Raw genomic sequence first — 12477 nt, forward strand, 5'->3', positions numbered from 1 at the left:
CACACACATATATATATCCATCCATCCATCCATTATCTATACCCGCTTTATCCCTTGCGGGGTCACAGGGGTCTGCTGGAGCCTATCCCAGCTCATTACAGGTGAGAGGCAGGGGTTACACCCTGGACAGGTCACCAGTCCATCGCAGGGCCACATATAAACACACAAACCATGCACACTCATGCTCACACCTACGGGCAATTTAGAATCACCAATTAACCTAATATGCATGTTTTTGGACTGTGGGAGGAAGACGGAGTACCCGGAGGAAACCCACGCAAGCACGGGGAGAATATGCAAACTCCACACAGAAAGGCCCCTGCCGGGCCTGGGAGTCGAACCGGGGACCTTCTTGCTGTGTGTATATATATATATATATATATATATATATATATATATATATATATATATATATATATATATATATATATATATATGTGTGTGTGTGTGTGTGTGTGTGTGTGTGTGTGTGTGTGTGTGTGTGTGTGTGTGTGTGTGTGTGTGTGCGTGTGTGTGTGTGTGTATACAGGACTGTCTCAGAAAATGAGAATATTGTGATAAAGTTCTTTATTTTCTGTAATGCAATTAAAAAAACAAAAATGTCATACATTCTGGATTCATTACAAATCAACTGAAATATTGCAAGCCTTTTTTGTTATTTTAATATTGCTGATTATGGCTTACAGTTTAAGATTAAGATTCCAAGAATATTCTATTTTTTTAGATAGGATATTTGAGTTTAAGCTGTAAGCCATGATCAGCAATATTACAATAATAAAAGGCTTGCAATATTTCAGTTGATTTGTAATGAATCCAGAATGTATGATATTTTTGCATTACAGAAAATAAAGGACTTTATCACAATATACTAATTTTCTGAGACAGTCCTGTATACTTACTGTACACGGAGTTATGAGGTAGGAACGTTCCTTCTTTTGTCTTGTTTTCCATCGGCGGACTCTACGAGAAGGATATTGACTGCGTCACTTCCTTTCTGCTCCACGTGAATTGCTCCACATGTGCAGCTGCAGTAAATAAACAACTTTTAAATCCACCTTTTCACTCCTACAAGTACACATATTTCATTTGATGGTTATGGACATCATGGCCATGGAGTCAGACGAGGAAGAGTCTCTGCTCGGCGAGGAGTCTGAGGAGGAGGAAGAAGAAGACAGTGAACTGTCGGATGGAGAGGTGAGTTGGAGTTAGCATCAGCTAGCCGCGGCTAACTAGCACAGCCGCACAAACGTGTTGAAAACAATATAAAACCTTTAAGCAAGTAATTATTAACTACCAGAGCTGGTAGAGTAAAAATTGTACTCAAGTAAAAGTACTGTTACTTCAGAATAATATGACTCAAGTAGAAGTAAAAAGTAGTCATCCAAATAATTACTTGAGTAAAAGTAAAAAAGTACTTGGTGAAAAAACTACTCAAGTACTGAGTAACTGTTGAGTAACGTCTGATTTATTTTTTAACACAACCATTCAAAAAGACAAAAGTACAAAATAATCATCTTCAGGCAAATTAAATCAATAAAATTAATAAAAAATAGCTTAAAATAAGCTTAAAGTAAATTCAAGTACTTTAATAAATGATAAAATAATAACAGAATAAAAAAATAAATGAAGCACAAGTAGCACAACATTTCAAGCCTTTGTACTTTTCTTTTTTAACCAGGCAGAACTAGAACAAACATGAACTCATAGAAACTCTGTGTGTGTTTGAGTCTGTGTAAATGTGACAAAACATGCAAAAACAAACATTTTTCCCAAAGAATCACCCAGTGATGTCATGAGATTGACGCGTACGTGGATAAAAGAAAAGTAACAGCTAAACGTAGCCTAATGTAGCGGAGTAAGAGTAACAGTTTCTTCTTCACAAATCTACTCAAGTAAAAGTAAAAAGTATAGTGATTCAAAACTACTCCTAAAAGTACAAAATGTACCAAACCTTAATCAAGTAATTGTAACGGAGTAAATGTAACTCGTTACTACCCAGCTCTGTTAACTACGTGAAACGTTGCAGAGGGTGTTGAATTTGATATGTAAAAGTAAACCCGTTGAGATTTATGAAAAGTATCTGAGGGAGTTAATGGAGAATAAAGCCAACATCAGTTAAATTGATGTTTCTTCAACAATTCAATTGACTCCAAAATGATAAAAATGTTGTTTTTCTTTTGTTTGTTTGTTGCATAGCTTCAAGAAGCCTTCGCTAAAGGGTTATTGAAACCTGGGATGAATGTTATGGTGGATAAATCCAAGAAGTTATTCAACAATGTGGTAAGTAACTGAAAGAACGGTGAAGTTAGTTGATGCTCTGGTTGAGATCAAAATAGCATTCCAGTATGTTTTCAGCACATTGAAATCACTTTTCTACATCTCATGCAGAACGGGTTGAAGCACTGCCTCGCTGAGTTCCGCAGAAATCTTTCCTGGGTGGAGAGATTAGACGTGACCAACTCACCAGCTGAGGATCAACTCCCCAAAGCTGAAGAGAAAGTTCAGGCAAATGCCACAAATGGAGAGCTCAATGCAGAGGATGATTTCGAGAGGGAGATGTTCTTGTAAGTAACCATCAAGTGCAGTTTACTGTAAATGTAGTATTTAGGAATTTTTAGGAACTTATTGAAGGATAGCCCCTTGAGATGTAACATCTCATTTTCAAGGGAGTCCCATAAAACATACAACATTACAGTACAGACATACATGACATAAAACAAACAGACATCTTGCTCACCCCCTCCCACACACAACCCCTACCCACATAAGTCTAGTTACAAAGTAGGCTAACTAAATAACCGAAACAATGAGATAAATATAACATAACAGAGAGAAAAGAAAAAATAAATAAAAATAAATAAATAAATAGAAAAAAGGCACAAAAAATACATAAATAAATTAAAAACATGGGCATTTGTTTTAAGATGAGAGTATAATGAAAAGAGGTAATAGAACGCAAAAAGAGGGGAAGATTATTCCAATCTGATGGAGCTTTAAAATAAAATGATCTTTTACCAACATCTTTTAAAATTCTAGGAACAAAGAAAAAAGGAAAATTAATATGTCTGAGTGAGTATGGAGAGTTATATAGAATCATGAGTTCTTTTAAATATGGAGGACAGTGAAAATAAACACATTTAAAAAGGAACTGAAGCCAGTGAAATTGCTGTCTAGATTTGGTTTGCAACCAGTTCAATGAATCAAACATAAAACAATGATGTTCTGAAAGGACAACGTAACACAAATCTACATAATGAATTAAATAATACAGTCAGAGGTTTAAGATGGGTATCTGGAGTATTTTGATAAACAATATCTGCATAATCAACAAGTGGTAGTATGAGTTGAGAAATTAACCTTAGTACTCAACTTTACCCTGATGTATTTTTCACAAATACATAACAGATATTGTGTCCGAGATTATCTGATCTGTAGCATTTGATGAAGGATTTGACTGTTTAACTATATCTAACATTGGTTTGTCTAAAGTTGGTGCCTAAAGTATTAAGCTATGGCATTATGTTTTCTGTTGTCCAAAAAGTGCTGGATTGCAGCACTTATTATTTTTAATTCACTAGAACATGTTAATATTACAACTCCACTTGAACTGCTGGTTGGTCCTATTTTAGGATAGACGGTGGACAGTAGTAGGACTTAATTCGGAGGATTGCTTGTGTTTGGCTCCAGAACACACAGACAACATTGACTACATTTACATTCAGTCAAAATTGGGGTTATTGCTAATATTCCGGTTACTGCAACATTCGGAATATTCCGTTTACATGCGTGAGCAAACAGGGTTATCCCTGTATACATGGTAATTAATCATTCGGGATATCCCGATTAAACCAGCGACGCGCGGAGAATGTGATGATGCAATTAGCGTAATTTCCGCTTCTTTTCCTGTATCCAAATTCAAAACAAATGCTGCTTCGCGCAACTTTTCGCTCGCCTTCTTGTAAATCTCGCTATCCCCGTACTTTCTACCGTCTACAAATGCCAAAATGTTCATATCCTTCATTACATTTATGAAGTGATTAGTCTCCTCCTCACTCCAAAAGTGTGGCGTGGTCTTACGTTTCTCCGTGTTTATAAGAACTTCCTGGACTCAAAAGATCAGGATTCCTTGCGAACAGAGCATGCGCAGAAAACAAATTAATGTTCCGTTTGGTCGGGATATCCCGTTTGGCGTTTACATGACCGAATATTCGGGTTTTAAAAGGAGTAACCCAGGGGTCATATTCTGGTTTTTAAAAACCGGAATATGAGCAAATTCGGGTTATTCAAAGGGGTTATTGGTGTTTACATGGCCGTGCAAATTCGGGTTATTTCCAATATTCGGGTTTTAAAAGGGTTATTGACTGTATGGAAACGCAGTCATTGAGTCTATTAAAAATGCTGCGTGTCTGTATCTGCCTGTCTGCTCTGCTGTTGCCACTGTGAAGTCAGCAGGCCATCAGGATCGTCTGTCCTGCCGTGTCTGCACCCACAAATTAATTTTTCTTTTTTTTTTGTAACTGTTTCATTTGAACACATTATCCAAATTATAATAAAAGAAATGTGAGAACAAGTTTCTCTTCCATTTGCTCTTGTTAAAGTTTGAATAGATGAGATTTTCAGCAAGAAGCTCACATAATGAAACTGGAGGTCTCTGGGGGAATCATGCTGCATGCGGTCCTTTTCTTGTGGTTAGGAACGATCCAAGGAAGATAGCACTAAGGGAAAACCAAAAAAGCCATGTGTGGACAGGAGCCTTAAAACCAACCTTTTAAAACAAAACATTCTTCTGGATCTATTAATTCTAATGCAGTGTGACAGCCTTGATTGATTCATCTTCTTCTGCAGATGGAATTAATTCTATTCATTTCGCAGCTGGTTTTATTGCAAAGTGACGTTCAAGTGAGGAACACATTTGGGACGATGTGAGGTTCAGTTTCTTTGCTTTGGACCCTCGTGCATTTAATCTGCCAGTGTTGGGACTCAAACTGCAACCTTCTGATGGGACGACGACCACTCTCAGAATACAGATCTACAGAAACCTGTGGTCAATTTCAGATTATATTTACCTTGTTAGCAACTTCTTGCCAAGACCAGGTTAACTGCTTTCAAAAGTGTTTTTTTTCTTCTTCTTCATACTTGGAAAATTATTAAATATAAGTTTCCATTTTGAAAGAGTGCAGATGTAGAATGTTTTTGTTTTTTTCGTCTGAAGCACAGGGTTATTACATGTTTCTGTACGTGCTGGCGCAGTGAATGTTTTTAGTAAGAGAAATAAATAAAGCTATCACTTAGATACTACTTAGCCGAATGAAAGTCTGTGCTCTACCGACACGAATCTAAAGCCACGGAGATTGCAGCGTCTAAAATCCCTTTTTTCTTCATTCATAGTTACCGTCAAGCTCAAGCTACAGTCCTGAATGCGCTGCCTCTGCTAAACAAACACAACATACCCACCAAAAGGCCCGATGACTACTTTGCAGAGATGGCCAAGACAGATCAGCATATGCAGAAGGTGAGCTGCTTTCCCAGTTGGTTTTGTGTTTTTACTAACTGGTTCTACACTCAAAATGAATTTCATAGCTGATTGTGTCTCAAACCTGCATTTATTTGCTTTGGTTCAAATCACTCCTTGAGTTTGTAAACTTTTAGCATTTTGAACTTTTGGTTCCTTTTCACACGGAGAAAAATTCAAATGGGCCAAAATGTTCCAACTGCTGTTTGGTCAGATGTTTCTGCTGTGGGAACAAAACATGTAAACGTAGAATGAGGAAAGGAACGCAAACCTGAGTTACTTTTAAGCAGAGTAAAACCTGTATTTGTGAAAAAATCTTCTAAAATTCTACCAAGAGTGATGACAAAGTGTTCATGTACCGTGACACCTGTACAGGATACGTTCAGCCTGTTGGAATCCATGATTGACACTAAAGACACTAGCTATTTTTGTCCTTTTCATGTATTGTAATAAAAATCTTATTGCTCATATTAGTGAAGTAAGTAAATGTCAGCGCTCCATGTCAAGTTTGAATATTAAAGATCATGTCTTTGCTTTTATCTTCTAGATCCGGAAAAAGTTGATCTCAAAGCAGATGATTATGGAGAAGTCAGAAAAGGCCAAGAAGTTGCGTGAGCAAAGAAAGTTTGGCAAAAAGGTTGGTTTTTTTTTAATGCTATTTGTTTCACAAGTATTTATTAATCTTCATCCATACAGAAATAAAGAGGCATGTTTAACGCATTAAAGTAAACACATTTGAATTCATGCCAGGTCCAAGTAGAAGTGATTCAGAAGAGACAGAAGGAGAAGAAGGCCATGATGTCTGCTGTAAAGAAATACCAGAAAGGTGGATTTTTGTTTCATGTTGTTTCTTTTACCAAAAAAAGATGTTTTACTGGCCCTCCTTGTAAAATATCATTCATAGATTCTCTAAAGATCTAACTTTTGTCAACATGTTTTCTAGGAATGACCGACAAACTGGAGTTCCTGGAAGGAGACCAGAAAACAGGCAAAGATTCAGCTGATGGTTCGAAGAAAACACTGAACAAAAAGGGGTAATGCGTTATTTTCTTCACTTGTGAACAATGATGTCATTAATTTCAAGTTGACCCCCGCCAAAAAAACTAAATATTCTACTTAAACTTTGACAGCCCCAGTGCTAAGAGGAAATACAAGGACCAGAGGTTTGGCTTTGGAGGGAAAAAGAGTGGCAAGAAGTGGAACACGAAGGAAAGCCACAATGATGTTTCCAGTTTCCGAGCCAAAGTGGCTAATGCCAAGGGTGGAAAAGGAGGCAAGAAAGGCCAAGGGGGGAGACAAAATGTGAGTCACACACATAAAAACACAGGACTGATTTATTGGATGTACTAAATTTTATGCAAGGAAGCACAGTGAGGAAAGCACTTACCTTTTTTCTTTTTCTCACTTTGGCTTTCAGAAACGTCCCGGGAAGTCTGTGCGAAAAAAGATGAAGGGCCGCTCATAAAAACTGAATGGACTTGGACCTTGTTTCTGGGCAGAATTTGACAAAGCTGCTCCCACATCTGTCAAAGTTACACCTACTGAGAGTATATGGACTTAGATGATGGGATACATAAACCTCCTTGAAGCCCCACAGAGGAAAAACAACATTCTTTTAAGACAAGAAAAGAGAACAGTCTGGAGTCTGTTTTTTTTTTCATTAGTAATTTCATAGAAAGGCATAAATTCTCTGAGACCTTTATCATCTCCACATTGTGTTTTTTTTTTTTTTTTTTTTTTAACAAGGTTTTTAATATCACTTTCAGTGATTACACATGTCTAAACCTACCATTTGTTTAATGAACAATGTTTTTTTTCTTGTACTCTGATCGTACATTCATTGGTTTTTCATCCAGTGACAATATTTTATATTACCGAGCTGCCGTCAGTTTTGCCCTTTCTCATTCATTAAAATGGCCGGTATGTAACAGTGGGAGTGTTTTATGTAAATGTGTGAAAGTGCTGTCCTTGGATGTGCTTTTTTTCCCCTCCAAATTTGGCAAATAAGTGGACTCTACTGATGTGTTTGTATCACAAAGAAATGCATGTGATCATCTGCTTTAGAACGGTTTAATGTGGCGCCTCCATGCATCTTCTGCATATTCGGTGATGTGGGTGTGAACTCGCCCGAAGTTCGTCCTGTTCTGGAACTAAAAGGGAAAAAAAAAGGCAGTTTTTTAGTACCGTTCAGCATTATAAGTGTGCTTGTCTTCTCTTAAAACTGCTACCGAACCCTTGGCATTTTTGTATTGTTTTTGAACAATGGTTGCCATGATGACTATATGGCAGTAGCAGAGAATGAGAAACTTTTAAGAGATCCAACATTAATATAGCCATAAAAACTCAAGATTACGGTAGGTTTGTTTTTTTTTTTTTCAATCATGATGCCAGTCTTTAATCCAAGTATTTGGTCTGTAAATATTGCACTGAGTTAATGCCATATTAGATTAATTAGATTCAACTTTATTGTCATTGCACAGAGTACATGCACTGAGACAACGAAATGCACTTAGTATCTAACCAGAAGTGCAAAGAAGCAGAAAGTGAGGAATGTACAGTCGTATAAAATAATGAGGTACAGTGTGTGCAAAGTGACCAGCAGGTTTGTAAACTGACAAAATATGAAAGATATGTACAATACAGTAAAGTAGTAAATTATGCTGAGACTAAAAACATTTATGACAGATTTATTACAGACATAAAACAATCCCAGTAGTACTAGTTTTGGAACTTACCGTAAAACTAACAGTTGTGGTTGCAAAACTGTTCCGATGTCTTTAGTATAGCGCATTTTACAAAAAACTGCAGTTTTTCTTGCCATTCCCAACAAAATTCATGAAGAGTGTGGCGTTAACTTTAACCAGAAAATGACCCCACTGGTATTAGGTGGGAGGAAGTAAGTTTGAGCTGTCTCATGGTTGGAAACAGAATTATACAAAACATTTAAACCTGAGATTGAAATTTAATTGTTAGAAATATTAGGCTAATTCAGAATAGACTTGGTATAGCTCAAATGCTTTTTTTTCCCATATGTAAACAATATTCCTATTAAACCTACTCAGTGATAAATATTTTGGAAAATGCTAGAATTACTAACAGAAATGGTAAAGCAGCAGAGTATCCAAAAGGGAGAAAAGGCTTAAAAAAAAACATTGACAAAAGACCAAAGCTCTGCATCAGGCTGTCGTGATGCAGGTGATGCAGTAGCTACAATATAGACTGAGGGGAGATTGCAGCTTTTGCAATTCAATGGGTGTCTTTAAAGGACAAAAGTATTGATTTAAATGGAGTTTTAAGTGTCATTACTCGGGTCGTTGTTATCCATCCATATTGCCCATTCTCCGTCGGCGGCATGGCATATATTGACCTGCTGCTGCTGGTTTCAGCGAGATCTCCTGCAAATAAGAGAGTCATTCTATAATTAGGGGTACATTTCATATCAACCAAAAGTGACAAAATCAGTTTTCTTTTTTGATAAAAAATCTAGTTGTTTCCATAATATACCCCCTAAATGTGCTAAATTCATTAATTGCCAAGCTTAAACTCTAATTACATATTAAATATTTTAATGAAAATAAACATTGGACTACGTGTTACGGACAAATGTGTCATATACAACAAGAACTAGGTACTACACATTTGATAATACATTTGTTTGAAAGGTTTTGAGTCTGTTCACCAGGGGTTTTAAGGTTGCCTGTCTAAGTGATTCGAAAATATGAATTTTGAGCTTCATAATGGACATTCTATGGGATGTTATCAGGAGGGATTAATAATTTCAACATAAATGCATATTACACTGAATTTAGAGTTATTCACAAATCTTATGTAAGACCTCCCTCTCTACAGATATCCCCCATCTTTTTGTTAGTTTAGTCAATATTTAAAAGATATATGACACAAAAACCATTCATAACACAGTTGACAGGCACAAATTACTATGTAATTAGGCAACTCCTATGTAATTACTATGTAATGTCTGTGTTATAACAATAGTTCATGAATGTTTTTTTTATCAACAACACTCAATATAAGCATAAACTATGACAATAAACTGCCAACATTGTCAACCGTGTTAATCCCTGTTAACTGTGTTAAAGTTTGTGGGTAACACAGTTGACATTTCGGCCATTTTAGGGCCTTGTGCTAACTGCAGACCTTGGACCTGTCACTACATGGCCTTGATCAACTCATGTTTTTATACAGTTTCTCTGTATTTTTGTAAAAATAACATGTAAAGCAAGTTCACAAGAACATGTTGATAACACAGTTGACGATCAATTAACCCACTCTATGTGCACACAATAATATTGAGGAAATATTGAAGAGGAGGAGTAGAAATTTACCACACTGTCTTCAAATCTCCCTCCCTGAAGGAAGGGGCATCATATAATTTTGGACATGTGGCTTTGGAGCAAACCATTGCTGATTTATAGGGGTTTTTTCAATGGGTAACACAGTTGACAGAGATTTCTCTGACTCTTACACACACAAAGTGGATGATTTATGTACATGCATGAACCAAATAGTTTTTAAAACACCTTTCTCATATTTTAAATGATTATTTTGAACAAATAATTATGGAAATTAAATACAAAAAAATTTATTTTAGTGTTAATCTGAAGAGCAAAACCTGACATTTAGCAAATCGGACAGCACAAAAACAACAAAATCCAGTATAGAATAAGCATTTTTTGAAAAATAAATTATGGAATCTGTTGACTTTTTTGTATTAAATGAAAGAGAAATGTGCCCTGATACAAAGTTGATCATTGCTTTAAGTGAATATTTAGTAAAATTGATAAATACAGCCCATGGACATGACATGTACCCCTAATTATAGAATGACTCAAGACATGTTTCACTGTTTCATTGAAGCTCCGAGTTCAGGTTTAAGAGACAATAAGAGCCTTTTTTACTTCAGGAGGACACTTACTATCTGCCATCTCCTCTGCAGGCGAGTTTGACAAGGTCTGATCTGGCAAGAAACCAACTAAAAAACAGAGCACAAAGACTTTGTAAGGACACAGTTTTTTTTTAAACAAAGCTCTCTCTTGGGGCTGTCAAATGACCTTTACATGAAGGTCATATTTAATGAACTTGAGTTCATGAAAAGTTAGAGACTCACATATCTTGGGCGGGTTGCACTTGTGCATCTTCCGATAATAGAGCTCCTTCTTCACATTCTCGTTGTGAATTAGGTCTTGATGAACGTAATTCACCGACATAATTACGACAAAAAAAAGAAAAGAAAAGAAAAGAAAAGAAAAATAAAAACCCAGATTAAAAGGCGCAACAAACGTGTGGCCCGGGTTTGAGCGCTCTGGGTCTGAACTCGCGTTGCCTAGCAACAGTTGATGCGGCTTCGTTGCATGTGCGTTCGCCGACCACGCGATGGCGCCACACACTCACATCTGCGGCGCATCCTCCCTCCGACCAACATCAAATACTAATAGTTGATCAAAAATAAAGAAACAAATGTATATTTTGAGGATTAAAAAAAAAAAAAAAAAAAACACACACTACCTTCCCTAATTCTAGACTAACTTTTTAACTCTGGTTAAAATGACAGTCCTCCCAATTCTACATTACAGTGATATAGTAAATACAGTATTAGATAGTTTTCTTTATTTGCATTTTTCCAACTTAACTAACAAACTAAAAATGTTGATGACAAAGTAGGCCCCTTTTTACTTCAGTTCATATTTAAACTATTTATTTACATATTTTTATGTAGTTAAAGTAACACAATAGATACAGATATTTGATTTGATTTGATTTGACGATTTATTTTGAACATGCATGTTAAAAAAGAATACAAAAAAGTAAAAAAATGAAATACATATAGATAGATATAGGTGATATAGTAAATAGGTCTGCCTCCAAAACCCTTCTCATTAAACTTGACGTCATCTCCCACACCGCCGTCCTCTTTGTTACAGGTGCTCCTTTTAACACCCATCACTGTAACCTCGACTCACCTGTCAACTGGCCTTCACTTCACTCCCGTACACTGATCCACTGGTATCACTTCATCTACAAAACCATCACTGGAAGCACCCCTTCATATCCTGGCTCACTACTTAATATCAACATCAGTAATATGAACCTACGTTCAAGCAGTTACATTAACTTATTACCTCCTTTGGCCAGAATTCATTTCAGCTGCTGCTGGTGATTGGAATCATCTGCAGCAAACACTTAAACTTCACACATTCCTCCCATTCTCCTCCTTCAAAAATACACTCCCAACATTAATCTGTGATCATTGCACATGTTTTTACTCATATTTTTTACGTGTTGTGTGTTTTTTATATATATCGTGTTTGATTGTTTCACTGTGATTGTATGTGTTTGACTCTTTGTGCTGCCTTTTGCCCAGGTCGTCATTGTAAATGAGAAACTGACTTACCTGGTTAAATAAAGGTTAAATAAATAAAATATGCTCTTTACTGACTCGATTATGTCAATAAAGCTCATCAAAAGTTGACGGCTCAATTGTTTTGGTTAATGGTTGATGGATTTACTGGTACATTAATTAATTAACCAGCAATAATTATGACAGACGCTCAGTCATGGATGATCAAAACAAAAAACAAAAAAACAAACAACCAAGAAGTATTAAAATCATAGTCATAGAATAGAGGAAAAACTTGTGTCCACAATTTGGAAAGCTAACTGAAATGTATGTTCAGCATTTGTGTTTAAAAGTGGCCCACATGGGTAATTAGTTAGATTGTTGCCTGTTAATTCTCTGTTTGTCCCATTTAATCAGTGAACTAATTATTCAAGGCATGCTTTCAGATCTGGGTTCTTGGTTAGCAGGGGTATATGAAACATCTCTAATTATGTTCACTAGGTGCCCAAATGATTCATTCAGCTGGCATTAAAATTATTGATGAATGAAAGATAAAGGGACAGATGCTGGTTTGTAACACTTTCGGTTGAATATTGTTTGATTTTTT

General features: G+C 36.2%; 1 protein-coding gene across 1 annotated transcript; it reads left to right on the forward strand.

Annotated features, from left to right (window-relative positions):
- Positions 1-973: 973 nt before the first annotated feature.
- ebna1bp2 (EBNA1 binding protein 2) lies at positions 974-7751 on the forward strand. Its single transcript, XM_061737236.1, has 9 exons — positions 974-1194; positions 2197-2280; positions 2389-2564; positions 5389-5512; positions 6060-6149; positions 6263-6338; positions 6456-6546; positions 6643-6814; positions 6930-7751. The coding sequence occupies exons 1-9, from the start codon at positions 1090-1092 to the stop codon at positions 6975-6977; spliced, it is 966 nt and encodes a 321-aa protein (XP_061593220.1). The 5' UTR covers positions 974-1089; the 3' UTR covers positions 6978-7751.
- Positions 7752-12477: the final 4726 nt, after the last annotated feature.

The sequence above is a fragment of the Cololabis saira genome, chromosome 13 (genome assembly GCF_033807715.1).
Source record: "Cololabis saira isolate AMF1-May2022 chromosome 13, fColSai1.1, whole genome shotgun sequence".
In the NCBI taxonomy this organism is placed as follows: Eukaryota; Metazoa; Chordata; class Actinopteri; order Beloniformes; family Belonidae; genus Cololabis; species Cololabis saira.

What these genes read in the sequence shown, in the direction of transcription:
- ebna1bp2 (XM_061737236.1), top strand. Translation starts at nt 1,090, where the DNA reads ATGGTTATGGACATCATGGCCATGGAGTCAGACGAGGAAGAGTCTCTG. An exon ending in GTGAACTGTCGGATGGAGAG is followed by an intron (nt 1,195 to 2,196) that starts GTGAGTTGGAGT and finishes TTTGTTGCATAG; the next exon opens with CTTCAAGAAGCCTTCGCTAA. An exon ending in CAGATCAGCATATGCAGAAG is followed by an intron (nt 5,513 to 6,059) that starts GTGAGCTGCTTT and finishes TTTATCTTCTAG; the next exon opens with ATCCGGAAAAAGTTGATCTC.